General features: G+C 57.7%; 1 protein-coding gene across 8 annotated transcripts in view; it reads left to right on the forward strand.

Annotated features, from left to right (window-relative positions):
• Window positions 1-23,314, forward strand: part of MRC2 (mannose receptor C-type 2) — a 54,843-nt gene extending 31,529 nt beyond the window's left edge. Inside the window, exons 2-30 of one of the 8 annotated variants that reach the window (XM_033848261.2) lie at window positions 1,121-1,522; window positions 2,232-2,405; window positions 2,611-2,775; window positions 2,940-3,053; window positions 3,558-3,704; window positions 6,377-6,565; window positions 6,687-6,841; window positions 7,961-8,068; window positions 9,844-9,959; window positions 10,852-11,000; window positions 11,644-11,861; window positions 12,565-12,707; window positions 13,803-13,905; window positions 14,173-14,311; window positions 14,424-14,459; window positions 14,719-14,879; window positions 14,967-15,034; window positions 15,750-15,850; window positions 16,086-16,222; window positions 18,441-18,663; window positions 18,783-18,946; window positions 19,115-19,223; window positions 19,756-19,994; window positions 20,118-20,286; window positions 20,381-20,530; window positions 20,848-20,967; window positions 21,170-21,365; window positions 21,835-21,861; window positions 21,968-22,079. In XM_033848261.2, coding sequence (XP_033704152.1) covers window positions 1,121-1,522; window positions 2,232-2,405; window positions 2,611-2,775; window positions 2,940-3,053; window positions 3,558-3,704; window positions 6,377-6,565; window positions 6,687-6,841; window positions 7,961-8,068; window positions 9,844-9,959; window positions 10,852-11,000; window positions 11,644-11,861; window positions 12,565-12,707; window positions 13,803-13,905; window positions 14,173-14,311; window positions 14,424-14,459; window positions 14,719-14,879; window positions 14,967-15,034; window positions 15,750-15,850; window positions 16,086-16,222; window positions 18,441-18,663; window positions 18,783-18,946; window positions 19,115-19,223; window positions 19,756-19,994; window positions 20,118-20,286; window positions 20,381-20,530; window positions 20,848-20,967; window positions 21,170-21,365; window positions 21,835-21,838 — 4,199 coding nt within the window. In that variant the 3' untranslated portion in view covers window positions 21,839-21,861; window positions 21,968-22,079. Of the gene's footprint in view, window positions 1-1,120; window positions 1,523-2,231; window positions 2,406-2,610; window positions 2,776-2,939; window positions 3,054-3,557; window positions 3,705-6,376; window positions 6,566-6,686; window positions 6,842-7,960; window positions 8,069-9,843; window positions 9,960-10,851; window positions 11,001-11,643; window positions 11,862-12,564; window positions 12,708-13,802; window positions 13,906-14,172; window positions 14,312-14,423; window positions 14,460-14,718; window positions 14,880-14,966; window positions 15,035-15,749; window positions 15,851-16,085; window positions 16,223-18,440; window positions 18,664-18,782; window positions 18,947-19,114; window positions 19,224-19,755; window positions 19,995-20,117; window positions 20,287-20,380; window positions 20,531-20,847; window positions 20,968-21,169; window positions 21,366-21,834; window positions 21,862-21,967 lie in introns of all 8 variants that reach the window. The other 7 variants (XM_033848262.2, XM_033848258.2, XM_033848257.2 and 4 more) reach the window with 7 other exon arrangements.
• Window positions 23,315-27,867: the final 4,553 nt, after the last annotated feature.

Consider the following 27,867-nt stretch of genomic DNA (forward strand, 5'->3'; position numbering starts at 1 on the left):
TGTGTATGTCGTGTACTAAGTGGCAGCTAAGGAACAAGGAGGAGGTGGTGAAACGTGGGTGTCACAGAGACCTGGGTTCGCTTACTGGCTGTTTGGTACCATGAGTGGGTCGCTTCACAGCTCAAGCTCACGTCAGTTTCGTCCTTTCTCTCTCTCAAACACTTTAAGGTATAATCACAGCTTTTGAGATACAATTCACATATTGTAAAACTCACGCATTTAAAATGTGCCTTTAATGGGGTTTTAGTATGTTCACAGAATTGTGCAACTATCATGACAATCTAATTTTAGCACATTTTCATCACCCCCCAAAGAAACGCTGTACCTTTCCCCAGTCACTCCCCATTCCCATCACCCCAACCCAGCCCCAGGCAACCATTGATCTACCTCCTCTAAATTTAAATCTTGATTTCTTCATCTGTAAAGTAGGTGGGCAGGGGGCAGGTTGGATTTCAATGTCTTTCATAGAGTGTCTGCTCAGTGAGGTGATGGGTGAGAAGATGCAGGATTGGGGAAGCCAGAGAGCTAAGCTCTGTCTAAAATCTAAGGAGTGAGATGGTTATGGGACATGAATGGTTGGGTTTTGCTGGGGGCGGGTGTGGTGAGTGGTTTGGGAAGATTCTAAATGAGAGGAGAAGATGGAGCCGCTGCATCTGAGGAGCAGGAGGGGAGAGTGAGACAAAGCGACTCCAGGCTGGAGAACTCTGGCGGAAAAACAGCGCTACGTAACAGAGGTTGGGATAAAGGTTGCAGCGTGGTGTGTGATGTGAACACCTTCACCGTCCTCATAAGATCTTCAGAAAAGTCAACAGTTCCCAACTTGCCGTATGGAGTTGGGTTTGCTTTAGGGGGGTGGGATGGAAGGCTGAGTCCTACCTTCAGGTGGCATGGGGCTAGAACAGAGGCTGGTCGCCTAGGCTCTGCCTTGACTGGGCACAGGGGGACAGCAGTGCCTCTTGCCAACACCCAAAGGGCCAGTAGTGAAGACTGAGTGATTTATCATATGAGAGAAGGCTCACAGCCCAGCACCAGGATCATGGTCAGTGTCTGCAGGCGGCCTGGCCGTCAAGGGCGGCCAGGAGACCCCTGTGATGGCCTCGTGTCCTGCCTTCCCTTCCAGAACCCAACGTCTTCCTCATCTTCAGCCATGGACTGCAGGGCTGCCTGGAGACCCAAGGTGGGCAAGTCCGAGTCTCCCCAGCCTGCAATGCCAGCCTTCCTGCCCAGCGCTGGAAGTGGGTCTCCCGAAACCGGCTCTTCAACCTGGGCACCATGCAGTGCCTGGGCACAGGCTGGCCGGGCACCAACACCACCGCCTCCCTGGGCATGTACGAGTGTGACCGGGAGGCACTGAATCTTCGCTGGCACTGTCGCACACTGGGTGACCAGCTGTCCCTGCTCCTGGGGGGCCGTTCCAGCAACACGTCCAAGGCCGGCACCCCTGAGCGCGGCGACCAGACCCGCAGCGGCCAGTGGCGCATCTATGGCAGTGATGAGGATCTGTGTGCTCGGCCCTACTATGGTGAGAGGCTGCTGGCAGGGCAGGGCTGGGGCTCCTCGTGTCCGGGGCCTAGAGCCACAAGGGCAGATGCCGGGGTGACAAAACCTTGGCCTCCGCAGACCTCTGGCAGGCACCTCTTTCATTGCAGTGGGAAGCATTTTGGAATAATTGAGAAAATGAACTTCAAAGCCTATAATTTGCTTTTTTAAAAATTACGAAGTTAATACACTCTTGTAAAGACCTCAGACAGTTCAACAGTGTATAACGTAAAATCAAATGAGAAATCCCTTCCCCCAGGCCCACTCTTCAGGGGAGACCCCAGGGTAATCCTCCACAGGGGTCTTGATCCCCATTTTGCAGGGGTGAACAGGAACCAGAGTCACCCAGTGAGAGGGGCCTTTCCTGGTGGGCAGCTTCATCCTAAGGGTCCTTTCCTGGGAGTTCCAAGATAGAATTTGGCGTGAGGGCCAGCTGGATTTTGGACAGGCATTAAGGGGCACTGCGGGGCCCCCTTCCCAGCCCTATGGGATGAGCAGTAGGCCCTCTCCCAGGCTCCTGGGCTGACCTGACGGCAGAGGGAGCGTTAAAGCCACAGTCTGGTGCCACTGCCCCTCCCACTCTCTGCTGACCCCTGCCCACCCCGGCTCCCAGGGTTATAGGGGGTTTTTGTCTGAGGGATAGGCAGCCTCTGGGGTCCAGGTGCCAAGGTCTTGGCTCCCCTCTCCTGCAGAGGTCTACACCATCCAGGGCAACTCCCACGGGAAGCCGTGCACCATCCCCTTCAAGTATGACAACCAGTGGTTCCACAGCTGCACCAGCACAGGCCGCGAGGACGGGCACCTGTGGTGCGCCACCACCCAGGACTACGGCAAGGACGAGCGCTGGGGCTTCTGCCCCATCAAGAGTGAGAGTGGAGCGGGCGGGGCTGGCGGGAGGCTGGCCCTGGGGGGCGCGAGCGGGTGGCAGAACTTGCGGGGCAGAGTGGGAAGTGGCCTCTCCTCGCAGCACGGGGCAGCCTGTGTGGAGTCACTGCACTCCTGGAGGGACCCCCTGTGGGCCCTGCAGGACAGGGCTGGGGAGGGACCCACACTCGGCTATCGTGGTGGCAGGTAACGACTGTGAGACCTTCTGGGACAAGGACCAGCTGACGGACAGCTGCTATCAGTTTAACTTCCAGTCCACGCTGTCCTGGAGGGAGGCCTGGGCCAGCTGTGAGCAACAGGGGGCGGATCTGCTGAGCATCACGGAGATCCACGAGCAGACCTACATCAATGGTGAGGCTGGGGCAGGGCGGGGGGCAGGCGCCTGAGACCTGCCCCGCCTTTGGAGGGCCCTGAGGCCTTTCTGCTGGTGGGGGTAGGGATGCTGGTGGTGGGGCAGAGGGTGGAGGGCCAGGGATGGGGCGACCCCTTCCTCACTGTCGCTATCTTGCTGTCAGGGCTGCTCACTGGCTATAGCTCCACACTGTGGATTGGCCTTAACGACCTGGACACCAGCGGAGGCTGGCAGTGGTCGGACAACTCGCCTCTCAAGTACCTCAACTGGGAGAGTGGTGAGGCGCGGGGTTTGAGGCGCAGGGAGGCCAGGGGACCTCCGCACAGGCACTTGGTCTCTTATTTGCTCCTTCGCTGGTACCCTGCTCCAGGAGAGCAGTGAGGGTGGGGGCAGATTCCCACTCCCTTCTAGACCGGGCGCCACTGGTCCATGGCGTGTGTTGTCCGAATTAGGAACCGATGCCCCTTCCTCGGGACACAGGGCCTGGGAGGGGACTGGATCTTATTCTCCACGCACCCCTTCAGCCGCGGGCACTTGGGCACCGAGCGCGCCAGCAGCCTGGCCAGGGCGGGCGGGCGGGCGGGCGGGGCTGGAACGGGTTGCCGCGCAGAGGCACCAGGACCACGTGGGCCCAGGTTAGGCAGCAGGAGGGCCGAAGCGGGGCGCTGGGCATCTGAGCGGGCTCAGGTCTCCCGAGGGACCACGAGGTTCGGGGTAGGGCTCCCGGGCCAGGAGGTGAGTTTCTCTCGCCTGGGGCGCTGGCGCCCTGCCCTCCCCACAGATCAGCCGGACAACCCGAGCGAGGAGAATTGCGGAGTGATCCGCACGGAGTCGTCGGGCGGCTGGCAGAACCGCGACTGCAGCATCGCGCTGCCCTACGTCTGCAAGAAGAAGCCCAATGCCACGGCCGCCGAGCCCCCGCCTCCCGGTGAGCCTGGCAGCCGCGGGGCGTGGGTGGGGCTCGTCAGGGCCGCAGCCGCCGGCGGCTCAGCCTCCCAGCACTGGGGTCTCTGATCCTCGCTATTCTTTTTAATGGTTCAGCTGAAGTCTGAACAAACTGAAATGTGCCATTAATTCGTTCCGGGAACGTTCGTTGAGCACAGTGTTCAATGCCTCGGGACTCACCGTGTCCTCGTGGTGGTCACAGCCTGCTGGAGGAGACAGACACCTCAACATTCAATTGCAATATCCTGAGTTATGTGCTGTTATGAAACACATGTATAATAAATATCAGAGGGGCCTAGAGAAGAAATTGATTAAGCTCCAGAGACTTAAGGAAGGCTTCCTGGAAGTGACATTGGATTTGGGCCTTTCAAGTTGAGCGTAAGTTTAAAAAGGCATAAAGAGGTGTGAGGGAAGGGCATTCCTGGCAGAGGGGACTGCAGGTGCAAAGGCACGGTGGCCTGGAAGTTCACGGCAGCTTTAAGGACGGGGAGTATCGCTCCCTAACTAAGGGTTAGAGTACAGGCGCTAACCACTTAAAGTGTGGTCCGCCGTCCAGCAGCACAGCGTCACCTTCCCAGGTGATGTTATAAATGCTTGTTATAAATGTAGAATCTCAGGTGCACCCCCCCCCACCAATTAATTGAATTAGAACCTGCATTTCCCAAGATGCTTAGGCGATTCATGTGCAGGTACAGTTTGAAAAGTACTGGATTAGAGGGTAGGGGAACAAGACGGTTCAGAAAGGCAGGTTGCAGCCAGTTCCTGAAGGATCTTGGCTTCTGGGTGAAATCTGGGTGGGGCCGGGTAGGCTGTGGGAGCCTTTGCAGACTTTTAAGGCAGGGAGTGTCTGGTCCACATTTGTGATTCACCGAGATAGCTCTAGAGGCCGGCACCTGCTTTGGGGTGTGGCCTTGGGTCCGCAGCTTAGTCTCAGAGGTGCAAATTGAGGATAAACTCAACCCCATTGCGGGGTTGCTTTAAGGCTGGAGACCTGGCCTGGCTTAAAGGAGCGTCTCCTTAGGTTGGAGGGGCTACTGCAGGAGTCCAGTAGCCATGGGGTGAAGACGGGATTTGTACACGGAAAATACAGCAAAACCAGAAAAAAATCCACAAAACAGATAGTAAGAGCTTACAGAGCAAAACTTCTGCTTCTGACCATTGAAGTGTTGCCAAAGGCTGATTCAGGGTCACTAGCCACCACTGTCTGTCCTCACCCCCTCGGGGGTCAGGAGCAAAGGTTTCAAACATTGGCACCCACATCTAGGGCGCCTCACCTCCAGCTCAGGGGGAGCCTGGGGCAGGCACCAGTTCCAGGGCTTCCCTTTCTGAAAGGAGGGCCACAGGGCCAGTGTGGGCAGGCCTCTCTGTGGCCCCCATCGGGACTGGCCCCTCACCAAGTCCTCTGTCCCCTGGATCTGCCCAGAGTGGCTGCTGTGGGGGGTTCTCCTCTGGGGCCTCACGGACCTGCAGGTATGTCTCTAGCCGTGGATTTCCTCTTTCATCCTGGCCCACATCTCTCTGCACGAGGTGTATTTTCTAGGCAGTTTCTTGGGTGGTTCTGCCTCCCGGGACTCATCACTCAAAGCGTGTCATTTTAGAGGCAGGCGCCGTCATGCCCCCAAAGCGTCCTCATTTCCTAAACTCCCTTCTTCCTACAGCCCTGGGTCTGCACACCCACTAAACTCTTGTGTCCAAGGAGGCAGCCTTGGGTCTTAGCTCAGCGGCTGACGAGAGATGATCGATAGGTCTTGAGCCAAGGAGGGAGGCTGCTCAGGCCCTCAGCCCTTCCCCACTCTGCCAGGTCTCCAAGAGACAGTATGGCTGGACCCTGGAGCATCTCCCAGGATGGAGTGGATCCCAGTGGGGCGATGCTTCAAGTGGGTACATGCTTTCTTGCCCAGCCAGCAGAATCCTGTCCAAGCCTGATGTTGTGGGTGGTTTGGTAAAGTCTTGTTTTCTCTTGCCAAGACCCAAGTGAGAGCTTGTTTGCATCAGGTGCCTGCGGACCCTGATCCCTAGAGGGCGATCTTGAAATGCATGGAAATGGGAGTGAGGAAGGGCCTAAGGCCGGTTGGTTTCTCAGCTCTGGGGTTCAGGGAGAGGAGCTGGGGGTGGGGGTGGGGGGAGGATCAAGAGTAAAAACCCCAGCCAGGGGACGCCCGTCAGGCAGCGGTGAGTTCACGAGCGGCTGACCTGGGAGGCCCCGTGTCCCCACCCCCTTCATCCCAGACTAATGGAGCCACACTCCGTAGATGCTCTTTGAGACAGTGACGGCTGTGTCATTTATTAAGTGAGGTGGACACGCGCTAAGTTGTAATCTTACAGCAGGAAACCCCATTTACAGAGGAGGAAACTGAGGCTCCTGGGGCTGGTCTGTCCCGAATCCCCATCTATCTCTCCGTGAGAGCCCCAGCTTGGGGGGGCCGTCCTGTCTTGGGTGGAATCTGCCACCACCTCCCGGGGCTTCAGCCACCCTGGGAGTTTTGTCTTTCCAGCATCATTCGGTATTCAGACCTGTCCTCGTGGGAAGGGCGGATCTGTGACAGGTTTGGGGAGGGGGTGACTTCCAGGCCCCTGCCTGTGTTGACACCCAGTGGGTCGGTTCCCGGGCTGGGCAGCTCGGTCCCTGAGCAGCGGCCTCTCTGGTGTCCGCAGACGTGTGGGCCAACGTGAAGGTGGAGTGCGAGCCCAGCTGGCAGCCCTTCCAGGGCCACTGCTACCGCCTGCAGGCTGAGAAGCGCAGCTGGCAGGAGTCCAAGAAGATGTGTCTGCGGGGCGGGGGCGACCTGCTCAGCATCCACAGCGTGGCGGAGCTGGAGTTCATCACCAAGCAGATCAAGCAGGGTGAGGGGCCGCGTCCCCCGCGCCCGTCCCATCCGCCCGGAGGCCCAGGGGTGGTCCCTCCCTCCCCTGCCGGTGCCGGAGGCTGACCTCCCCGTGTCCCCTCTCCCTGGCCGCACCCCAGAGGTGGAGGAGCTGTGGATCGGTCTCAACGATCTGAAACTGCAGATGAATTTTGAGTGGTCTGACGGGAGCCTCGTGAGCTTCACCCACTGGCATCCTTTTGAGCCCAACAACTTCCGGGACAGCCTGGAGGACTGTGTCACCATCTGGGGGCCGGTGAGAAGCCCCTCTCCCTGTCACGGGGCCCCCAGACCTAGCCTCAGTTTCCTCATCTGTCAGGGGAACTCTAATGGTGCCAACCTCAGAGGGTCACTGGGAGGATTAAAGGAGTGAGTTCTTGTGAAGCCTTAGGACGGTGCCTGGTGCCATCTTGGTCTCTTGCCAGCTGCACTTCCCCGCCTGCAGGTGGCGTCAGAACTCACATTATGTGGACATGCTCTGCAGGCAGGACTGCTCGGTGCCAGCCCTACCCAGCCCAGGGTCCTGCCCCCTCAAGAAATGATGGAGCTGTGACTGTTTGCCATAGCTTTGGCTCAGACAGTGTGGGTGGATGAAGGAATTGATCCAGGGCTTCAAGCAGAGATAAGTCTGGCCCTTAAAGAATGGACAAAGCTGTAGGGACAGACTACTTACTCCAGAGACAGGACATTCTGCCGTGAGATACAGCCAACAGTGCCAGCGACTGTGGAGACGTCTGGCTTAGAGGATGCTATTTAAAAATTTATGAACAATTATTTATTGAGCATCTGCTATGTGCCAGGCATTCTCCTGGGGGCTGGGACATATTAACACCTCTGCCCTCCAGATGCAGCTCAAGGCAGACAGAAACTGCTGGCTGGGTGCCCTGGACACAGGAGAGCTAAGGCAGTTAGGAGGGGCCGAGGACTAAGTTCCTCTTCAGCTCTGTCAGCTGAGGTGAGGGTCTGGGCACACGGCCCCTGCTCGCCCTGGATCTGCAGGTACTGGCTGGACGCCTTGCCGACCTGGGAATCTCATTTGTCTGTCCTGCTAACAGTCTTAGCCAGCTTGTCCTTCATGTTTATGAAATGAGCTGTAAGTAATTTAAGAGAGCACCTTTTTCCATTTAGACAGTGCTTGTCAAAGTTTCGAGGCATTTGCGCATCAACTCTGTGTGCTCTCATCAGCCCTGTGAGGCTTGTAGCACTAATCCTGCTTCCCCCATTTTCCAGCCTAGAGCACAGAGAGGTCAAGCTTCTTGCTCAGAATCACACAGCAAGTCAGAGGCACGGCCAGGTCTGGAAACCAGGTTCACTGAAGGGGTTTGGGAGATTTGGAGGAGATAGATTGAGACTCCCCCTTACCCTGTGTCCCTAGGAAGGTCGCTGGAATGACAGTCCCTGTAACCAGTCCTTGCCATCCATCTGCAAGAAGGCAGGCCAGCTGAGCCAGGGGGCCGCTGAGGAGGACCATGGCTGCCGGAAGGTGAGGGTGCTTCTGGAGCTGCCCCGGGTGAGGCCAACCAGAGGGGCTCCCAGGGGAGGAGGGCAGGTGGAAGCCCGCAGCCTCCCATGGCATCGTCCCTTCCTCGGCATGCCCCCTCCTCCGCTCTCCAACCTGCTCCGTTCCAGGAGCGATGTTGGGTGAGGTGGGGTGGCGGGGAGAAGCTGTTGGGAAGAAGCAGAGCTCCCCCGCCACCCCTAGCCCTGAGCCCCCCTCCATGGAAAGCCACGGAGAACCCGGAGGTGGTGGTGGGTGGGCCCCCCCGGGCCCCCCCGTCTGGTTCAGTATCCCCTGAGTGGAGGCTGCTGGGGAGACCCTGGCCCTCTGTGCACCCCGGCCCCATCTTCCCGCCTCACTTGCTGGCATAGCGTGTGCTTGTCTATCTCCTCAGGAGGAACGGGGCCATGCGGTGTCTCCGCCCCTGGGCTCTCGCCCCAGGGAGGGAAGGGATTAGGACTGAATGGGGGGAATGAATCAGTGGGGGGGGCGGAGGTATGAAAGAGGGTGAGGGTGGGTGATGGATCTGTTTCCCTCCTCCAGCCGCCCGCCCGCCCCACCCCTCGCCGCCCCCAGAGGAGCAGGGGTGTGAGCAGTGTGGACACACGTGGGGAGGCTGCTCTTCAAGCCCACTTGGTTGTGTTTTGGCCCCTGGCGGCTCCATCTGCAGAGGCCCCGCTCACGTACACACATACGCACGTAGACATGCACAATATACACATACACATAAACACACACATAACACACACGTATGTACGTATACACACAAATACATGCACATGTACACATACACACATGCACATGTACACGCGCGCGCGCGCGCGTGCGCACACACACACACACACACACACGCCACTTTCTCCTCTGCGCTGGTTCCTGCCCTGGGGGCTGCCTTGCTCTCTCTCCCAAGCTCCAGCCCCCACCCCCAGGGATCCCACTTGAAGCCTTCCTGGAGGCAAAGGCCCTGGCAGGCACCTGGTGTCATCTTAGGAGGAACAGGGCTGTGGCAGGGACAGACACAACCTCTGTGGTGTGGGTTCCGGTCTGGGCTCTGCCTGCACTGTCTGTACAAAATCGAGCCACGTACTTCTGAGCCTCAGGTCCTCACCTGCAAGGCAAGAGCAGAGAGGCCCTCAGGTGGCCCAGGGGACAAGGGGTCGGGGGGGTGAAGCCTCCCCGGCCTCACGGGGAGGGGGGTAACGAGCCAGCCATGTAGGAGGGGTGGTCTCTCTTCCGCAGCTTTGCTGCCCCTCGCCGAGGGTCTGTCCCGCCTGCTCGCGGGCCAGGCGCATCCTCCGTGTCCTCCAGCTTTTCCAGGCCCCCGAGGATTGCCCAGCCCCCTCCACATCCTGGCAGCTCTCCCAGCTTTCTGGCTCTGGGTTCCCAGCCAACTGGCAGTTTTCCCACTGCATCTCTTGGTTCAAACACCCAAGCGAGGAACCCGGTGGGCCATTCATCTTTCGTGGCCAGGCCACAGGCCGGGTGACTGGCTGTCTCCCAGTCAGCCACCCGTGGGCCATGCTTACGCCCCGGGCCTGGCAGTTGTGGGTAACGGTAGGGAGGGGAGCGTGGAGTGACAAGGTGCAGAACACAGCACAGGAAGAGCCGGCTCTGGTGTCAAACCAGTCCCCTCTGTTCTGTGCCCAAGCCTGCAGAAAATTCAGTGGTGCCACTGATAGCACCTGCACCCCAGGATTTATGGGTGAGAAAGGAGAGTCCTCCCCCCAGACACCCCTTTTCTGCCCACTCTCTTGAGCCAGGGTTGGACGTGGCACAGCCCATCCTGCTACTGGCTGGGAGAGGACCAGGTGACCTACAGTGAGGCCCGGCGCCTGTGCACCGACCACGGCTCTCAGCTGGTCACCATCACCAACAGGTACAGGAGAGGGACCAGCCCTCCCCTATGTCCTGGCCTAATGTGGTCCCTCCTCCAAAGGGGGCAGCATCCTGCCATCCAGTGCAGAGGGACTCGAGTCCTTTGAGCTTCAACAGGCTCCAGGGCCTTTTTCTAATATTGTCACCAGAATGACTCCTGTTTATTAAGCGACCCCAGCATGGGACAGGTCCTGGGCAGGGGCAGGGGCAGGGACAGGTCCTGGGCAGGGGCAGGAACAGGCGTAGGTGTGGGCTGGATGCCCCGAAGAGACCTTGGCTCTGTCTGATTATCTCTCTCCTCAGCAAGGCATGGAGGTGAAGACAGTAGAAGGGGACCTGGGTGGCTGTGTGTCAGCTGCAGGGTCCCCAGGGGTCCCCACTTCCCTGAGCAAGTTTCTTTTTTAAAGCATTTCTTAATTTTTTTAAATTAATTTATTTTATTTTATTTATTTTTGGCTGCATTGGGTCTTCATTGCTGTGCACGGGTTTTCTCTAGTTGCAGCGAGCAGGGGCTACTCTTTGTTGCGGTGGGCGGGCTTCTCATTGCAGTGGCTTCTCTTGTTGCGGAGCACGGGCTCTAGGCACGCGGGCTTCAGTAGTTGTGGCTCGCGGGCTTCCCTAGTTGTGGCTCGCGGGCTGTAGAACGCAGGCTCCGTAGTTGTAGCGCACGGGCTGAGTTGCTCTGCGGCATGTGGGATCTTCCCCGACCAGGGCGCGAACCCTTGTCCCCTGCGTTGGCAGGCAGATTATTAACTATTGCGCCACCCAGGGAGCCCCCTGAGGAAGTTTCTGACTGGGTGCAGCACCCAGGCTCCTGGAGCAGGGCATCTGGCCTGTAGCCCAGGGAGTGGTGGGGGGCGAGCTCCCTGCCTCGACCAGCCTCTCTCCCGCAGGTTCGAGCAGGCCTTTGTCAGCAGCCTTATCTACAACTGGGACGGCGAGTATTTCTGGACGGCCCTGCAGGACCTCAACTTCACCGGCTCCTTCCGCTGGCTCAGCGGGGATGAGGTCATGTACACCCACTGGAACCGGGACCAGCCCGGTGAGCCCCTCCTCCACAGCGCCCGCACAGCCCCCTCCTTGGACTTTCCTTGGTGAAGCCAGGAGGCCGCGGTGGACCAGCCCTGCCACGACCGAGACCCAGGGCTTCATGGGAAACAGATCATTCGTACAGTGTGGTGATGTGGTTATAGGAGGACAGGCTCTGGAGCCAAACTGCCCGGCTCAGATCCTGATTGTGCAGTTTATTAGCTGTGCATCTTTGAGCCTCAGTTTCCTTATCTGTCCAATGGGGATAATGGTACTTTCCTCACAGGGTTGACATGAGGCTTGAATGAGTTAATACACGTAAAGCCCTTAGAGTAGTGAGCATACAGGTGCTCGCTATTACTGTTAGCATTTTAAATTTGTCTTTTTTAACCTTTTCAAGAACCTGATGAGGCAGATGATGAAACAGGCTCAGAGAGGTTAAGCAAGTTGCCTAAGGTCTCACAGGAGCAAACATAGAGCTAGGCCTCTGCCCCCATTTCCTTCCTCCCCACTGGGCCCCGACTCCACAGAGCATGTCCCTGCAGAGATGGCTAAGCTGATTCCTGGTGCGAGGGCTGTGATGGTGCCCCTCGGGGATGTGAGGGAGGACTGGTGAGTCCTCTTCAGCATGTGGGTCTCCCTTCTCCCTCCTCCAGGGTACAGCCGTGGGGGCTGCGTGGCCCTGGCCACGGGCAGCGCCATGGGGCTGTGGGAGGTGAAGAATTGCACGTCGTTCCGGGCTCGTTACATCTGCCGGCAGAGCCTGGGCACGCCAGTGACGCCTGAGCTGCCTGGACCAGACCCCACACCCAGCCTCACCGGCGCCTGCCCCCAGGGCTGGGGCTCAGACCCCAAACTCCGGCACTGCTATAAGGTAGGCAGCCTGTTGGCCTGGGGTCGGGGGAGAGAAACAAGAGCAAAGAGGCAGCACCCCTGGCAGGGTGGGTGGCCCCAGTGGGACCCAGCCATGATCCAGGCAGGCGGGCCCTGGAGAAACTTACAGACAACAGACAGAGGTACTTTCTGTTGAAACCCTTTTGTCAGTGGCATCTGAGGCCTGGTGCATAGTAGGTGCTCAATAAATATTTGAGGAGTTGAAGAAACCCCAGAGACCATTGGTTGCGGAGGTTCCCAAATGTTGGGGCCAGGCTGGCCGCTCTCTAGAGTTGCCTGGGGAGCCCGAGTTAAACAACTCTTCCAGGCTGTCACTATGGAGACTGGGATTAAGTGGGTTGTAGTGGGGCTTGGTAACCTGTGTTTTTAAACCCTGCTGGGTTTGGGAACCACTGAGGTAGTCCAGGGTCTTTTAATTACAGGAAGAAGCTGAAGTCCAGGGAGGGGAAGGGACTTGCCCACAGCAAATTGTGGCTCTGCTGGGATAAGAGCCCCGATTGCCCCGCTGGTTAGGGGGACCATCTCTGGGAGATGTCTGTGCCAGTTCCCCTCCCCTGGGGCTCCCTCTCTGATGAGCAGGATTGTCCAGTGAGGCCCCAGCCCCCTTCCCCACTCATGTCCTGGGAGGGCAGGTGTCCCGTGGGGAGCTGGGCTGGGGAACAGCTTGGACTCTGCTCCTGCAGGTGTTCAGCGCGGAGCGGCTGCAGGACAAGAAGAGCTGGGTCCAGGCCCAGAGGGCCTGCCAGGAGCTGGGGGCCCAGCTGCTGAGCCTGGCCAGCTATGAGGAGGAACATTTTGTGGCCAATATGCTCAACAAGATCTTCGGGTACTGAGCCTGGGGCGGTGGCCCCTATGCACATGAGTCGGGCTCTTGCGTTTGCTGGGCAGGGTTAAGGCGACCCCAGGGCGGTCGGTTCCAGGGCTTGGAATGACCTGTGCATCTGCTACTAATGCCAGGCCCATCCTGACCCCCCCTCAAGTAACCCTGGTCTCCCTGGAGTCGGAGACCCTGGGTTGCTCACCAGAGCCAGCAACACCCCCTGAGACTCACAGACTTTTACACAAGTAACCGCCCTCACCATCCCTCCTTCTCCATGGCAAAACCTCCAGGCTGATCCAAGTGAGCGCCCCCTCCTGCAACCCTACACCATCCCACAATAGCCCACACGTTCTCAATAAACAGCGTTTTTTGAGAGACAGGAATAGAAAGGCTACAAAAGTGAGCATCTGCCCGCGGGGTCCCTCCAGATCCCTGTCTCTGTCCTGTGGGTTCCTGGGACATACAGCCCTACAGTCCCTTAGCCTTGGGAAAAATCCAAATGGATCCAGGCTTCCTGACACCTCAATTCCAGGGATATCTCCTCCCAGCAAACAGCACAATTACATTATTTGACTAGTAATTATAATAGCTCGTGTCAGTTGCTTCTCACCATGTACCAGGTACTGCACTAAACATTTAATCCACGTTCAAGACTCTTCTCAATCCTAAGTACACATTATCCCTTGCGGGCTGTTAGAGAGGTTGGGTTTTTTTACCCAAGGTCACAGAGCTGGTCCCTGGGTGACCCACGACCGGAATCCAGGTGTATCTGATTCCACGGCCCCAGGTCTATTCACCGTCCCCATCGGCTGCCTAAAGTGAAAGCCTGCAATCTTGCTGGCAGGGCAAACCCCACCCAAAGGAAAGCAAGGGAAGGGAGCCAGGCCACCTGCCCGCAGCGAGCGTGGCGCCTGGCCCAGCTAGCCCAGTTCTCTCTGGGGAGAGCTTTTTAAGGGTGGCCCCAACAGTGTTTTGCCCGGTGAGTGTGAAGCCCAGTTCGAGAGGCCCCAGGTCCTTGGGACTGCCCAGGTCACAAATGCAAGGGGCCCCTATAACTCTCATCCCCATGTCTTCTGTCTTCACCCCCGGGTTGTGCTAAAGTGAGTCAGAGCCCGAGATCCACGAGCAGCACTGGTTCTGGATCGGCCTGAACCGTCGAGACCCCGGAGCGGGGCACAGCTGGCGCTGGAGCGATGGACTAGGGGTGAGGGGGCTTGGAGGAGGCGGGGCAGGTGGGCGGAGCCTGGGCGGGCGAGGTTTGGGTGTGGGCGTGGTCTTTTGGAGGTGCGCGAGGTTTAGTAGAGGCAGCGCCTCTGGCCAGAGCTGGCAGGTAAGGGAAAGGGGTTGGGGACCGTCTAGCCCAGGTTGGGGGTTCCTAGCTTATGCCATGTCTCTGGTTGGTCTGTTCTGGGGGGGTGGGTGCAGCCTGCGCCTGGTGCCTGAAACCCCTCTCCCCTTCCGACCTCATCAGTTCTCTTACCACAATTTCGACCGGAGCCGGCACGACGATGACGACATCCGGGGCTGTGCAGTGCTCGACCTGGCCTCCCTGCAGTGGGTAGCCATGCAGTGCGAGACGCAGTTGGACTGGATCTGCAAGATCCCTCGAGGTTGGGTGGGGCGGCGCTGGCGGAGCGGGCATGGGACGAAGGGCGGAGGGGGCGGGGGTCCAGGGAAGGGGCACCTTTCCCTGCAGCGTCTCTGTCCCTGTTGTCCCCATAGGCGCGGACGTGCGGGAGCCTGACGGCAGCCCGCAAGGTGAGGCACCCCTCTCCCCACGGCGGCCCGGAGGGGGGAAGGGGCGTCACCTCCCGGGCAGGGCCTGGCCGGGACAGAACGAAGGGGCTTAAGGGCTTGAGCCGAGGGAAAGGTGATGGGGGCACCCTACTGGCCCAGGTCGGATGGGCTCGCAGGCCCGCCTGCCTAGGCTGCCCTGGACCCGCCTTGTCCTCCTTGGGCTGGGCGGGCAGGCAGCCCCAGCCTGGCCTCCATCCCCACGCCCCCTCCGCCCCCGCAGGCCGACGGGAATGGCTGCGTTTCCAGGAGGCGGAGTATAAATTCTTCGAGCACCACTCCACGTGGGCGCAGGCGCAGCGCATATGCACGTGGTTCCTGGCCGAGCTGGTCTCCGTGCACAGCCAGGCGGAGCTGGACTTCCTGGGGCACAACCTGCAGAAGGTGGGCAGGCTAGCGAGCAGGGAGGGCTGGCCCGGGAGCCAGGGAAAGGGCCTGCCATCCCTCACCTGCCTGCCCGGCTTCCCCTAGTTTTCTCGGGGCCAAGAGCAGCACTGGTGGATCGGCCTGCATACTTCAGAGAGCGACGGGCGCTTCAGGTGGGAGCCCTGGAGGGGCAGCGGGTGTGGATGGGCAGCGGGGCGCATGCGTGTATGGCGAGCCTCAACCCAGGCTGGAGGTAGGCAGGCGGCACAGCATATAGAGACAGACAGATTGGATTTGAATCCAGCCCTGCCCTCCACTGGCTATGTGGCCTTGAGCAAGTGAGTTAACCTTTCTGGGCCTCGGTTTTCTCACCTGAGAATGAAACGAGGCCTGCCTGGTAGGATCATTGTGAGAATTAGAAATGAGGTATGTGAATCCTTAGCATGGCATCCAGCACGTTATCGGGCAGTAAGTAATGGCAGCTCATTATTATGCTGGGGTCACTCATGAATAAGGTCGCCTCAGGACATGGGCAAGAACATAGGATGGTCCGGAGGGGCCTCTGTGTATTCACGGCCCATCTACCATGTGTGAGGCGTGGAAGGCCCAGGAGCACATGGGTGTCTGAGCGTAGCGCTGCCCTTGGACCCCTGCTCTGGGATCCTTAGACTTCTTTTCTAGCTAGAGAAACGGATGCCCAGGAAGGCTGGCCCTTACCTGGAGGCGCCAGGTCCTTGGGTTCTAGCTGCACTGAGCTCAGTAGCCCCACTCCTCAGCCTACGACCACTGAGCCCCTGGTGTTGGGCTCTGGTCCCTGCCCCCTCATTGCTGCATACAGGGGAGCACGGTGCCCAGTGCTGGAGTCACCCCTGCTCGGTGCCATTGCAGATGGACAGATGGTTCCGTTATAAACTTCATCTCCTGGGCACCCGGCAAGCCTCGGCCCATAGGCAAGGACAAGAAGTGCGTGTACATGATGGCCAGCCGAGGTGAGCACAAGATGGGGCAGAGAGGGTGCAGAAGCTGAGGGGAGGGTGGGTGTTGGGGGCAGTGAGGTGAGCCTGCGCAGGGGCCCTAGGTCTCTTCTCATTCTCTGTTCCCACAACCCAAGAAGGGCTAGACCCAGAGAGGGGAGGGCCTGTCCCTGTGATCCAGCAGCCACAGAGGCCAGGGTGCTGGCAGCCATGCCCTGCCCTTGGGGTGACTCCTGTTCTCTTTCTGCAGAGGAGTGGGGGGACCAGAGGTGCATGACAGCCTTGCCCTACATCTGCAAGCGCAGCAACAGCACCAGAGAGCAGCAGCCCCCAGACCCACAACCCACAGGTGGCTGCCCCCCTGGCTGGAGCCAGTTCCTCAACAAGGTAGGAAGTGGAGAGGGGGCACCCAAGGCGAAGGCTGGGCCTCAGGAGTCCTCGCCCTTTGGCAGCATCAAAGTCATGGCCTCTTGCCTGTACCCACCACCCTCTCTTCTGCATGGCCCCAGTGCCAGGGCCAGACTCCTTGGAAACTAAGTCAGCGTAGTAACACCTTCTCATTCACCAGGTAATGAGGTTGCCCGTATAGTTTGGTGAGTTTCCTAGATCCCTGGTCGCCAAACATCTGCTTTTTTTTTGTTTGTTTTCTGTTTTTTTTTGGAGGCAACAGTGCAGCCTGTGAGATCTTAGTTCCCCGACCAGGGATCAAACCCGTGCCCCTGACATTGGGAGTGCAGAGTCTTAACCGTTGGACTGCCAGGAAAGTCCCCAAACACCTTGATAATGAATTCCTATTAAAATGTTGAACATACAAAGTACGTATGTGTGCATTACATATGTGTGTGTAAGTAAATATATATTTACTTACATACTAATGTGACTGACATCATATATAGTTAAATAGACACAAGAACAAAACAATATAAACCATGAGCGAGAGATTTTTAAATAGTATTTTTAAGTTTTCAAAATTTTCCTTTTAGTGGTATGAAAAAATTTTTGCGCTCACTCAAAATTTATCAATTATAATAATTGTTACTATTTAAATAATTTTGATAAGAGCAAAGTGATTGCATATTCTTCATTACTTGAAAAAATCTTGGTTTGACGCTTTGTGATTCAGACTTCACAGGTCTTGTTTGAAGTTCAATTTTTTTTTTTTTTTTTTCTGGCCATGTGGCATGTGGGATCTTAGTTTCCCGACAAGGGATCGAACCCACGTCCCCTGCATTGGAAGCACAGAATCTTAACCACTGGACCGCCAGGGAAGTTCCCTGAAGTTCAGATTATTTTAACACATGGATTGAATGGTTGTTGTAGACGGAAAGATTACCTCACGAAGACAAATAGATCAAGATGAAGAAAGGTCATCCATCATTGGCTGGGCTTTCTAAGTCCTTCTCCCTATTTTCCAGTCCTTCTACAAATTAAACAAAGGTTTTTGTTTAAAAATTGGTCCGTTTCTGCATTTAAACTCATCTGCCTTATAAACTAATCAGAAGAGCTGATTAAAAGAGTTAAAAAAAAATCCTTGGAAGATTTTTTAAAAACAACATTTAGAAAATTCTCTTCCCAAGCGTTTTGAGTGTGCAGCTAGGAAAGTTTGAGACAATAAAATGAATTCGAATGGATATGCATCTAAATGCGTTTTCAAAATGTTCCCTCTAGAGAGTGAGTTTCTTTCCAGAAGTGGTTACTTCCTGACCCTGCAGCTCATTCATCAGACCTGATTAGACCTTCATTGTTTTTACCTAGTGGCTGAAAGCACTTACCCCAGACGGAGAAGGGGACTATTTCCTTGTGGTTTCATTATAAGCTTCGATCCATGCCTTCTTTGCAGGACATTGTAAGACCGCTTAACCCCTATTGTGAGGATTAGATTAGTTAACGCTAGATAACATAATCCATAAATCTTTGTCATACGTTCGCTTGCAGCCCGCCCATCGTGTCCTGGAGCGCTCACTGTCTTCAGAATATCCAAGCGAATATTACACCTGTTCTGCGTTTAAAAAAAAAAAAAAAAAAAAAAAAAGAGTAAGACGTGTATTATTAACATCTTGGGGAAAAAAACAAAAAATGAAACTAAAACTCAGCCATACTCTGCAGAGATGACCCCCATCAATATTTGTTACTCACTTCCTGACTTTTCCCATGTAATTGAGATTATACTAAATAACACAATTGTGTCGCCAGCTTTTCTTTCTCAGTATTATATTTTCAGCATTTCCCCATGTCATTAAATGTTTCCAAAAGCTTATTATGACTTCTTCCACCTAATTGAAAACAAAATATATTTCATATATGTAATTGGCCCTTTGCTTAATTTGTTAGCATCATGGTAACGATACAGTAACTCTGTCAAAAGCCTTTGGAGTATGCGAAGCTGAGAGCCAGACAGACCTTGTCCCCAGGCATGGCCCAGGCGGTGCCGTCACAAGTAGTAGAGCATTTGGTGGCCCGGAGAAATCTTCCCACTTAAAAACTCCCCACAGTGTGGGCAAGTGTACGTGAATCCGCTGTGCCCGGTTGAGAGGGTGCCGGAGACCACCCTCTCAACCGGTCAAGGAGACCCAGATGGCCTGGTTCTCATGCTTTTCTCTCACAGCCCCCGAGCCTCCCCAGGACCTGCGGCCGAGGGCTCCGCAGCGGAGTTTCTGGGTGTGTGGGACAGGGAGGTGGAGCAGGATGCCATGCCTCCCCCTCCGCCCCACAGTGTTTCCGAATCCAGGGCCAGGACCCCCAGGACCGGGTGAAGTGGTCAGAGGCACAGTTCTCCTGTGAACAGCAAGAGGCCCAACTGGTCACCATTGCAAACCCCTTAGAGCAAGGTAGGGCCAGCCCATGGGGAGGCCCCGTGATCCTCTGACACCATCCCCCCAGAGGGCTAGAGCAGAGCGAGGAGGGGGCTGCCCTGTCGCTCATCACTCTCTCTTCTGGGGGACTGTAGCATTCGTCACAGCCAGCCTGCCCAATGTGACCTTTGACCTTTGGATTGGCCTCCATGCCTCGCAGAGGGACTTCCAGTGGGTAGAGCAGGAGCCTCTGCGGTACACCAACTGGGCCCCTGGGGAGCCCTCTGGCCCTAGCCCTGCCCCCAGCGGCAACATACCGGTGAGGAAGCCCCTCCCCACGCTCTCCTTTGCCCTCCACCCCCACCCTGCCCCGCAGCGCTTGCCTGGGGACCCCCCTCCAGCCTCTTTGCTCATAGTACAGCTTTCTGGGGGCAGTGGCACAAGCGGGCAGCTGCCGGGGCTCCCCTGAGCAGCTCCTTCCCCCCAGACCAGCTGTGCGGTGGTCCTGCACAGCCCCTCAGCTCACTTCACTGGCCGCTGGGATGATCGGAACTGCGCGGAAGAGACACACGGCTTCATCTGCCAGAAGGGCACGGGTACGTGTCACCGGGGAACCTGGAAACCCCAGCCTGGGACTGGATTCCGTGGGCCATGCCCTGAGGAATGAGACATGGTCCTTGACCTCAGAGGGCCCCTGGGGCCACCCCCAGAGTCTAGTCTGCTCGGGAAGCAGATGGGCAGAAAGACCAGGCGCCAATCAGAGGGAAGGGCAGTGGGCACCAAGGGGTCTCAGAAGGAAGGTTTGGGGTTTGGAGGGCTGACCGGGGAGAGCTAGACACTGGGCATGCCTGGTGGCAGGGGCCCTGAGGTTCTGTGTCTGAGGTTCCTGCAGCTCTGTGCAGGGGTCCCTCTGCCCTGGATTCATGGTCGAGCTCTAGGTTGCTCATCCCTTTATTAGCAAGAACATATTGTTACTAATAACAGCAATGACCGACACTGAGCCAGGCACTGTGCCCAGAGGAGAGTTGGTCTCTGCCTGATGTCCGGCGCTCCCCCCTCCCGGCCTCATGCCTGGGGATGGGGTGATGGGGGCAGAGCCCGGCCTGAGCCCTGCCCCCTTCCCTGTAGACCCCTCCCTGAGCCCATGCCCAGCAGCATCGCTCCCTGCCCCGGGCACTGAGCTCTCCTACCTCAACGGCACCTTCCGGCTGCTGCAGAAGCCGCTGCGCTGGCACGATGCCCTCCTGCTGTGTGAGAGCCGCAACGCCAGCCTGGCGCACGTGCCTGACCCCTACACCCAGGCCTTCCTCACGCAGGCTGCCCGAGGGCTGCGCACGCCACTCTGGATCGGGCTGGCCAGTGAGGAGGTGGGCACCGGGCTGGACCCACTCCCCTGATTTCCCTCCCTGCCTCCCCCTAACCCTGTGCCTTACCTGCTCCCTGACCCGGCTGGTCCCCTTCCTCCCACCCTGATGGCTGTCTGTGCCCAGGGCTCCCGGCGGTACTCCTGGGTCTCGGAGGAGCCGCTGAGCTATGTGAGCTGGCAGGACTGGGAGCCCCAGTACCCGGGGGGCTGCGCCTACGTGGATATGGATGGGGCCTGGCGCACCACCAGCTGTGACACCAAGTTGCAGGGGGCTGTGTGTGGAGTTAACGGAGGTGAGTGCCCACCCGCTGGGGCCGAGGGGTGGGCTGGGTGTAGGCTGACCCTGGGAGGACCCTGGGCCACTTTCTCAATCCTGCACCCCCATAGGGCCCCCTCCTCCCCGAAGAATAAGCTACCACGGCAGCTGTCCCCAGGGGCTGGCGGACTCGGCGTGGATTCCCTTCCGGGAGTACTGCTACTCCTTCCACATGGAGCTGCTGCTGGGCCACAAGGAGGCGCTGCAGCGCTGCCAGAGAGGTGGGCCGGGTGGGCGAGAGCCCATGTGTGGGCATTCCAGGTGGCGACCCCTCTCGTGGACACTCAAAGCCCCTGTGAATGCAGTCCCCGTGCTGCAGTCTACCTGTCGGCAGCCCTCACACATAAGTGCCCCTCACGTTGCAATACGCACAGACCACCCGTGACATGACGTGTGTGACTATAACCCCCTTCCCTCCACGCACGACTCCACGCCATCGTCTCCTCTGGCTGCCAGGGAAGAGGGCGGGGCCTCTCTGGAGGGCTCTGCTACCCCGGGGAGACCCGTCTGCCCTGACGTGAGCCTCCTTTGTGTCCAGAGGGTGGGGTGGTCCTGTCCATCCTGGATGAGATGGAGAACGTGTTTGTCTGGGAGCATCTGCAGAGCTCTGAGGGCCAGAGTCGGGGCGCCTGGCTGGGCATGAACTTCAACCCCAAAGGTGGGTCCCTGTGTGTAGGATCAGGATGGGGAGGCCTCAGGCGGCAGGGGTGATGCCCTCCAGTGGGGCTTGGTGGAGGTGAGGGCCTGAGGAAGGTGGGAGTTGATCCTAGAACAGGCCTGCTCTCTCCCACCTGCTCCAGAGAACAGGCCTGCTCTCTCCCACCTGCTCCCACCTACCCGCCCCTGCAATGCCCCCTCAGTGCCTTCTTCCCCCAGGAGGTACGCTGGTCTGGCAGGACAACACAGCTGTGAACTACTCCAACTGGGGGCCCCCGGGCCTGGGCCCCAGCATGCTGAGCCACAACAGCTGCTACTGGATCCAGAGCAGCAGCGGGCTGTGGCGCCCGGGCGCCTGCACCAACATCACCATGGGTGTTGTCTGCAAGCTCGCCCGAGGTGAGCGCCCGGCAGGCACACCCGCGGCTTCCTGCCACCCCCAGGCATCTGGTGCTGGCTGGGGGCCCGACTGCTTCTCGTTCTGCAGACAATGCAGTGGATGGGAGAGAATAGACAGACAGGCCTGGGGCCCGCCGGGACCTTCCCCTGGGATTAATTAGTCTGTAGGACTGGGCCTTGCTGCACATTTCCAGACTAGACAGCAAACCCGTCATTTTGTAGTGGTTAAAGGCAGGGATGGGGTTCAAGCCCAGGCCAAACCATTTGCCAACTCTGTGACCTTGGGTAAGTCATTCAAACTCTGTGGCCTCAGTTTACACATATGTAAAATGGGGTAATAAGAGTACGTATAAGGGGATTAAATGAGCAAACGAAGTGCCTGGGCCTGCAGAAAATGTTCTTACGTGTTTGCTTATTATTATCATATTATCACTGCTACTGTTATTAACTGGTTCCTCCTCTGCCGCAGCTGAGGAGAGCAGCTTCTCCCCATCAGGTGAGTCACAGGCAGGGCTGAGACTAGCCCTGTCCTCCTTCCCCCCCTTGTTCCGGGCGGCGGGGGCCGTAGCGGGGCTTCTGAGCGGGGGTTCTTCTTGCTGCAGCAGCCCTCCCGGGGAGCCCTGCGGCCCTGCTGGTGGTGCTGATGGCGGTGCTTCTGCTCCTGGCCCTGCTGACGGCGGCCCTGATCCTCTACCGGCGACGACAGGGCGTCGAGCGCGGGGCTTTCGAGGGCGCCCGCTACAGCCGCAGCTCCTCCGGCCCCGGCGAGGCCACTGAGAAGAACATCCTGGTGTCAGACATGGAGATGAACGAGCAGCAGGAGTAGAGCCAAGGGCGTGGGCGGGGCCGGGGCAGGAGGAGCTGGGTCCGCCGGACCCGCCCCCAGCTACAGTCCAGTCGGCCCATGGAGGGGTGCCCTTGGGAACTGCCGTGGGGAGCTGGGGCTGGCAGGGCCTGGGCTGGTGGGCTTCCTCCCTCCCACGAGGGCTGGGCTGAGACCTGGCTGAGTGCAGCGTGGCGTTTCCCTTTGGGGGGGTCTTAAGGTCTTGTCACCCAGGCCTGTGCCCCCATGGTAACCAGAGGCAGGACGGGAGCCCCTTTCTGCCTCTTCCTCCCCGGGCCCGCCTGCCCAGGCCTGTGCCCCAGGCCCCAGGACCTGCTTCTCGCTGCAGAGTCTGAGGAACCTGCCCTGAGCCCTCAGCCGGCCTCTTGCTTCTCTCCTTCCCTGGCAGCCTCAGCTCTGAGCCCCTCACGCCAGCTCCTTTCCCTCCCTGCCCCCCTTGTCACACAGCCCTCCCTTCTGAGCCAGGGCCCTGGGGTTTGGGGAGCCCTCTTGCTCTTGGTGGGGGTCGGCTGACGGGGCCGAGCATTTGTCACTCCTGTGCCTGCTGGGGTGGCCGTGGGACATGGCAGGGGGGCCTGGGCCGGATGGAGAACAAGAGCATCACTGTGGCGTCAGCTGGGCTTGGGCTGGAGACAGGACAGGGGAGAGACACCCTGACTTCCTGGGGGTGACCAGGCTGGGCTGGGTGTCATCTCCTGCCGGCCGGGGGGAGGGCTGTGTCCCTAAAGAGTCCCCTGTGGGGACCAAAATAAGTTCCCTAACGTTTCCAGCTCCTGGCTCTAGTTTGGAGAGAGAGGTGGTGTTTGGCCAGGGTCCTAGGGGCTTCAGAAGCGAGAGCCCAGGGACGCCCTCTAGTGGGGCCCAGAAGAAGAGCGCCTGAGTCCCCCGAGTGGCCCCATGCGGGTGGAGCCGAGCCACCCAGCACCTTTCCAAGAGGCCGAAATCCCAGCAGGAGTCACCAGTCCTGGTGCCGCGACCCAGGACAATGTGAACATGGACTCGAAGACATGGTCCTTTTTTGTAGTTCTTAATTTTTTTAATGTGCCATTATTGTTTTAAAAAAGAGAAAAAAGAAAAGCAAACAAATAAAACACCTTTAAGAGGCTTGAGAGAGAAGGGTTCCTGCTCTGTCCTGCTGTGAGCCTTGTCCTTCATATCTTTTCAAGATAAATGTCTTTTTGGGGGGCTTGCATCCATTTTGCCTCTGCCTCGGGACCACACCCTTCTCTCTGTTCCTGGGAATGTGTGAGGGTTGAGGGCTCTGGAGCTGCCGGACAACAGTGTGAGCTTGTGCAACTTGGCTCACCTTTCAATGTGTAAGACGGGAGAGCAGGACGCATCTCCTAGGGTTCCTTTAAGGATGTTTGAGGATTAAATGAGATCACCTGTGCAAAGCAGTCGGCGCCTTCGAGCTCGTGCAGTAATTGCCCCATAAACGTCAGCTGTTACTGCTGTTTCTGGGCTGCAGCTCCCAGGGGAGCGTGTGAGGCGCCCAGGTCAGCCAGGGGCGGGGGACGCATACCACCATCCTTCCAAGGCAGTCGTCAGACCTGCATTTGAGCTTCGAGAAAGCGAGTGCACCTTCGTCCCTGGGGAGCATGGGCTCTGGAACCGGCAGGAGGCAGGGCAGTGGATCACAGGACCTCCCCCCGCCCACCTTCACTCATCTACCCAATGATTTAGGGTGTTTGAGCTGGAGACAGCCACGAACAGAGAGAAGGCCCTGCCAGCCCAGGTTGGTCAACCATGCCAGGTCACGCTAGGTGCCGTGAGGAGGCCTAACACAGGCCGAGGGGGCTGCGTGAGGGCCAGTTTGGACGGGGTGGCTGGGGAGGATCTCACCAGAGGCAGTGAGACTGGCACCTGAGGAGGTGAGGGATGGTGGGGGAGGGGGCAGGGGAGCGGGGCGGGGCCTGATTGCCCGAGGCCTTGAGGGCGGTGGTAGAGAGTGTGGATGTTAAGCAGAGCAGGAAGTCAGTGGGAACAGCTAGTCTGACCTATTCAGATGGTGCTTTGGATCGGGACTGCGGCAAATGGTAAGATTCTGTGCGCATGCGTGCACGTGCGTTTTTTGCCTTGTTCGTGATTTTTTAAAAAGTTTATAATTTTCTGAATAGGTGATACTGTCACATTGTTCAAAGCCTAAACCCAAATGGTATTAAAGATACACATTGAGAAGTCCAAAGCTTTTGGCCTGGACAGCAGGGTAAACGGGGTGCCATTTACTGAGTCGGGGAGCCCTGAGGGAGGGTTTGTGAGCTCCTGAGTTTTCTGAGGCCAAGCCTGAGGCCAAACCCGAGGCCCTCCTCCATCCAGCTCTTCTGTCTCTGCAGCAGCAGCAGGAAACATGGAGGGGCCTGGTCAGCTTCAGGGAGGGAGCCCCAATCCTGTGGCGGGTCCTTAATGATTTTTTTTTTAATAAACTTATTTTTGGGGGCTGTTGGGTTTTCGCTGCTGCGCGTGGGCTTTCTCTAGTTATGGCAAAAGAGGTCTACCCTTCGTTGCAATGCGCGGGCTTCTCATTGCGGTGGCTTCTCATTGCGGAGCACGGGCTCGAGGTGCACGGGCTTCCATAGTTGCAGCACACGGGCTCAGTAGTTGTGGCTTGCGGGCTCTAGAGCGCAGGCTCAGTAGTTGTGGCGCACGGGCTTAGGTGCTCCGTGGCATGTGGGATCTTCCCGGACCAGGGCTCAAACCCATGTCCCCTGAATTGGCAGGTGGATTCTCAACCACTCCGCCACCAGGGAAGCCCCAGTGATTTTTTTTTTTTATTCAATGTGGACCATTTTTAAAGTCTTTATTGAATTTGTTACAATATTGCTTCTGTTTTATGTTTTGGTTTTTTGGCCACAAGGCATGTGGGATCCTAGCTCCCCCACCAGGGATTGAACCTGCACCCCCTGCATTGGAAGGTGAAGTCCTAACCACTGGACCACCAGGGAAGTCCCCGGGTCCTGAATGATTAATCCACTTCACCCTGAAGTGATTAGTTCTCCAAACTGGGGAACAGCTCCCTTTGTGAGTTAAGTGCCCTGCCATTAGCCACAGCTCAAAGGTCGCCTGACCAGGCTGCAGGGAGCCACCTTGGGCAGAAGCCCCCTGGGAAGCTGGCAGCTGACCCTTGCCCTGAGAAAGAAGAAAAGCCCAGGGGTGAAGGCAGGGGCACGGGCTCTGGGTGGGAGGAGCAGCTGAGAGAGTGAGAACCCAAATAGTGAGGGCAGTAGCTGGTGTGTGTCCAGAGGTTTAAATCACGCCAGAAATACCTGTCCCCACTCCTCTCTCCTTCCCTCGGGTGGCTTTAGTCCTCACCAGAGCCCTGAACCCCACCCAAAAGCATTTTAAACAGTTTCGCATGCACCTGGGGGCTCCCCGTAGACCTTGTTATGCTTGCGGGCTCCTGCCTGCCCCGAGGAGGGCAGGGGGACTCCGGGCAGGTCTCTGTAGGACAGGAGGAGGGCTCTGGGCCCGGGGCCATCTGCCTCTGGGCCCGGGGCCATCTGCCTCTGGCTCCAGGCCAGTGCTGGTTCTGGTAGAGTCTGTGGCAGAAACTCCTTTCTTTTTGCTCATTTCGATATAATAAGCGTTAAGCACCTCCTCTGCATTCCATCTTTGATGCCTTGAGACCCAGCCCCAGAGGCCTGGGCAAAGGGCACTGTATCCCAGGCACTGAGCCCAACCTGCACTTGCGGGGCTAAACCGGCTCAGCTCTGGCCACCTGGATGCCGTGACAGCTCGCTGAATCCATGAATGAATGGGCGAATGGGCCGCGCTCCAGAGAACGGTGTCAGGCGTTCTCACAACCTCTCCTTGTCAAGCCAGAGATGGCTTCCTCCCAGGTGTCCTGGCAGAGCTGACCTGGCCCAGCGGGCAGTGCTGCAAGGCTGGGGGGTGAGGAGTCTGCCAGCCGCATCACACGGCTCTCCGGGAACGGGGCTGGCCGGGCCCTGCCAAGCTGCCTCGAGCACTAGGGCTGGAGTCTGTTGCAGGGACAAGGTAAAGAATTGCATCTGGAGGGAGAACCCTAAGAAAGGCAGGCAGGAAGGGGGAGGAAAGGGAAAGGAGATGGAGGGAACATGGAGGGGCCTCACGCAAGACCAGCATGAGATGAAAGTGCCCAGATGTTCAGGCCTTTATCTCAGGGGTCAGGGCTGCCAAGAGGCCCAGGGAAGGCTGACTTCAGACTTGACTCTCCCCCAGAATCGGCCTGCTGCAGCTGCAGATCTCAATCCTTGTCCAGAAAAGCAGGCGGGGTGCCAGCCCTGGAGAAAGGAAAGGGGCGAAGCAGCATGCAGGCGTTTCCCCCTTGGAGTGGATTCGTTGCTGCAGTCAGTGCAAAACAATTAACTGGCTTCTGATACTGGCTGATGGCAGGACTGTAGTTTTAGCCATTTCAGGGAAATCCTGGTCAGCTCAGGTTTTCTAGTCCAGTTGGCTTTTTTTTCTTTCCTGCCCAGCACCTCTGAGTTCTGAGGTCTTGTGGGGTGTCTGGGGATCTGGCCCTCAGTCATTGCATGGCCCTATTAGCTTATGCAAGGAGGCCTGTCTGTATCTCTCTCTGGGACTTGTTCTAACTAATTCTTGCCATGAATTAACTCATTTTATCCTCTCAACACATCATCAGCTGGGTGCTACTGTCCCCCTTTACAGAAGAGAAAACAGAGGCACAGAGAGGGGAAGGACCTGCCATGCCACTTCTCCTCCACCCTCCCTGCTCTATAAAAAGGTTGGGGGGCGGGCAACTGGAGAGAACCCCTCTGTGATGCTACAGTCAGCCTCTGAGGCTCAGGAACTTTGTCTCTATCTGAGACGTCTCTGCCGAGTTTCAGAAGCCTATTTGGAGTGTAAGGGCTGAGTGGCCTCTTTCCTTTTCTTCTTCGACGGCCTCCCTTCCCAAGGCAGTGGGGGAGGGACACCTGGGTACCCCGGGCTGGGGTCGGACTTCAGGATACTATGCATAGCCTTGCATAGAATGGGGACTTCCCTGGCGGTCCAGTAGTTGAGACTCTGCGCTTCCACCGCAGGGGGCACGGGTTCAAGCCCTGGTCGGGGACTGACGTGCAGCGTGGTGCGGCCAGAAACACGGAGAACTGTGTAGTGTGCATAGAAATGAAGTGGGGGCCTGGTGCTATACGAGACATTGACACTATTATGGATATTGTAAAGCTCACACTCACCTCCCCAGTGGGCGTCAACGCACCCCGAGGCACTGCAGCAACAGCGTGCTCTCCTCTCTCTCCTCCTGCCGGCTCTTCTTCATCTCACCTGCTTGGGTTTGGCTTTTGGTGGTTCCCTGCTGCCTATGTGTGGACCCTCAGCTCCTTGACCTGGCCTGGGGGCTCCCCAGCTCCCCTGCCCAGCAACCCCATTCTAGCTGGTTGCTCCCACCATGCCCTTCATCTGTGTGGGCTCCCTGTTTCCCTTCTCTCCACCATCCTTCAAGGCCCTTTTCTGCACCCCTTGGCTCTGGGGACCACCTATTCCCCTGACTTCCTGGGCTGGTCAGGGATGTTGCCCTCTCTTTCGGGCAGGCCAGGAGCATGGCCTTGCCCAGTAGACTGACTTCACCCTATAAACTTGGGGGCATCACTTAACTTCCCTGAGGTTAGGTTTCATGATGGTTTAATTTCTATGTCAACTTGACTGGGCTAAATGATGCCC

This window comes from Tursiops truncatus, chromosome 20 (assembly GCF_011762595.2).
Source record: "Tursiops truncatus isolate mTurTru1 chromosome 20, mTurTru1.mat.Y, whole genome shotgun sequence".
NCBI classification, from domain to species: Eukaryota; Metazoa; Chordata; class Mammalia; order Artiodactyla; family Delphinidae; genus Tursiops; species Tursiops truncatus.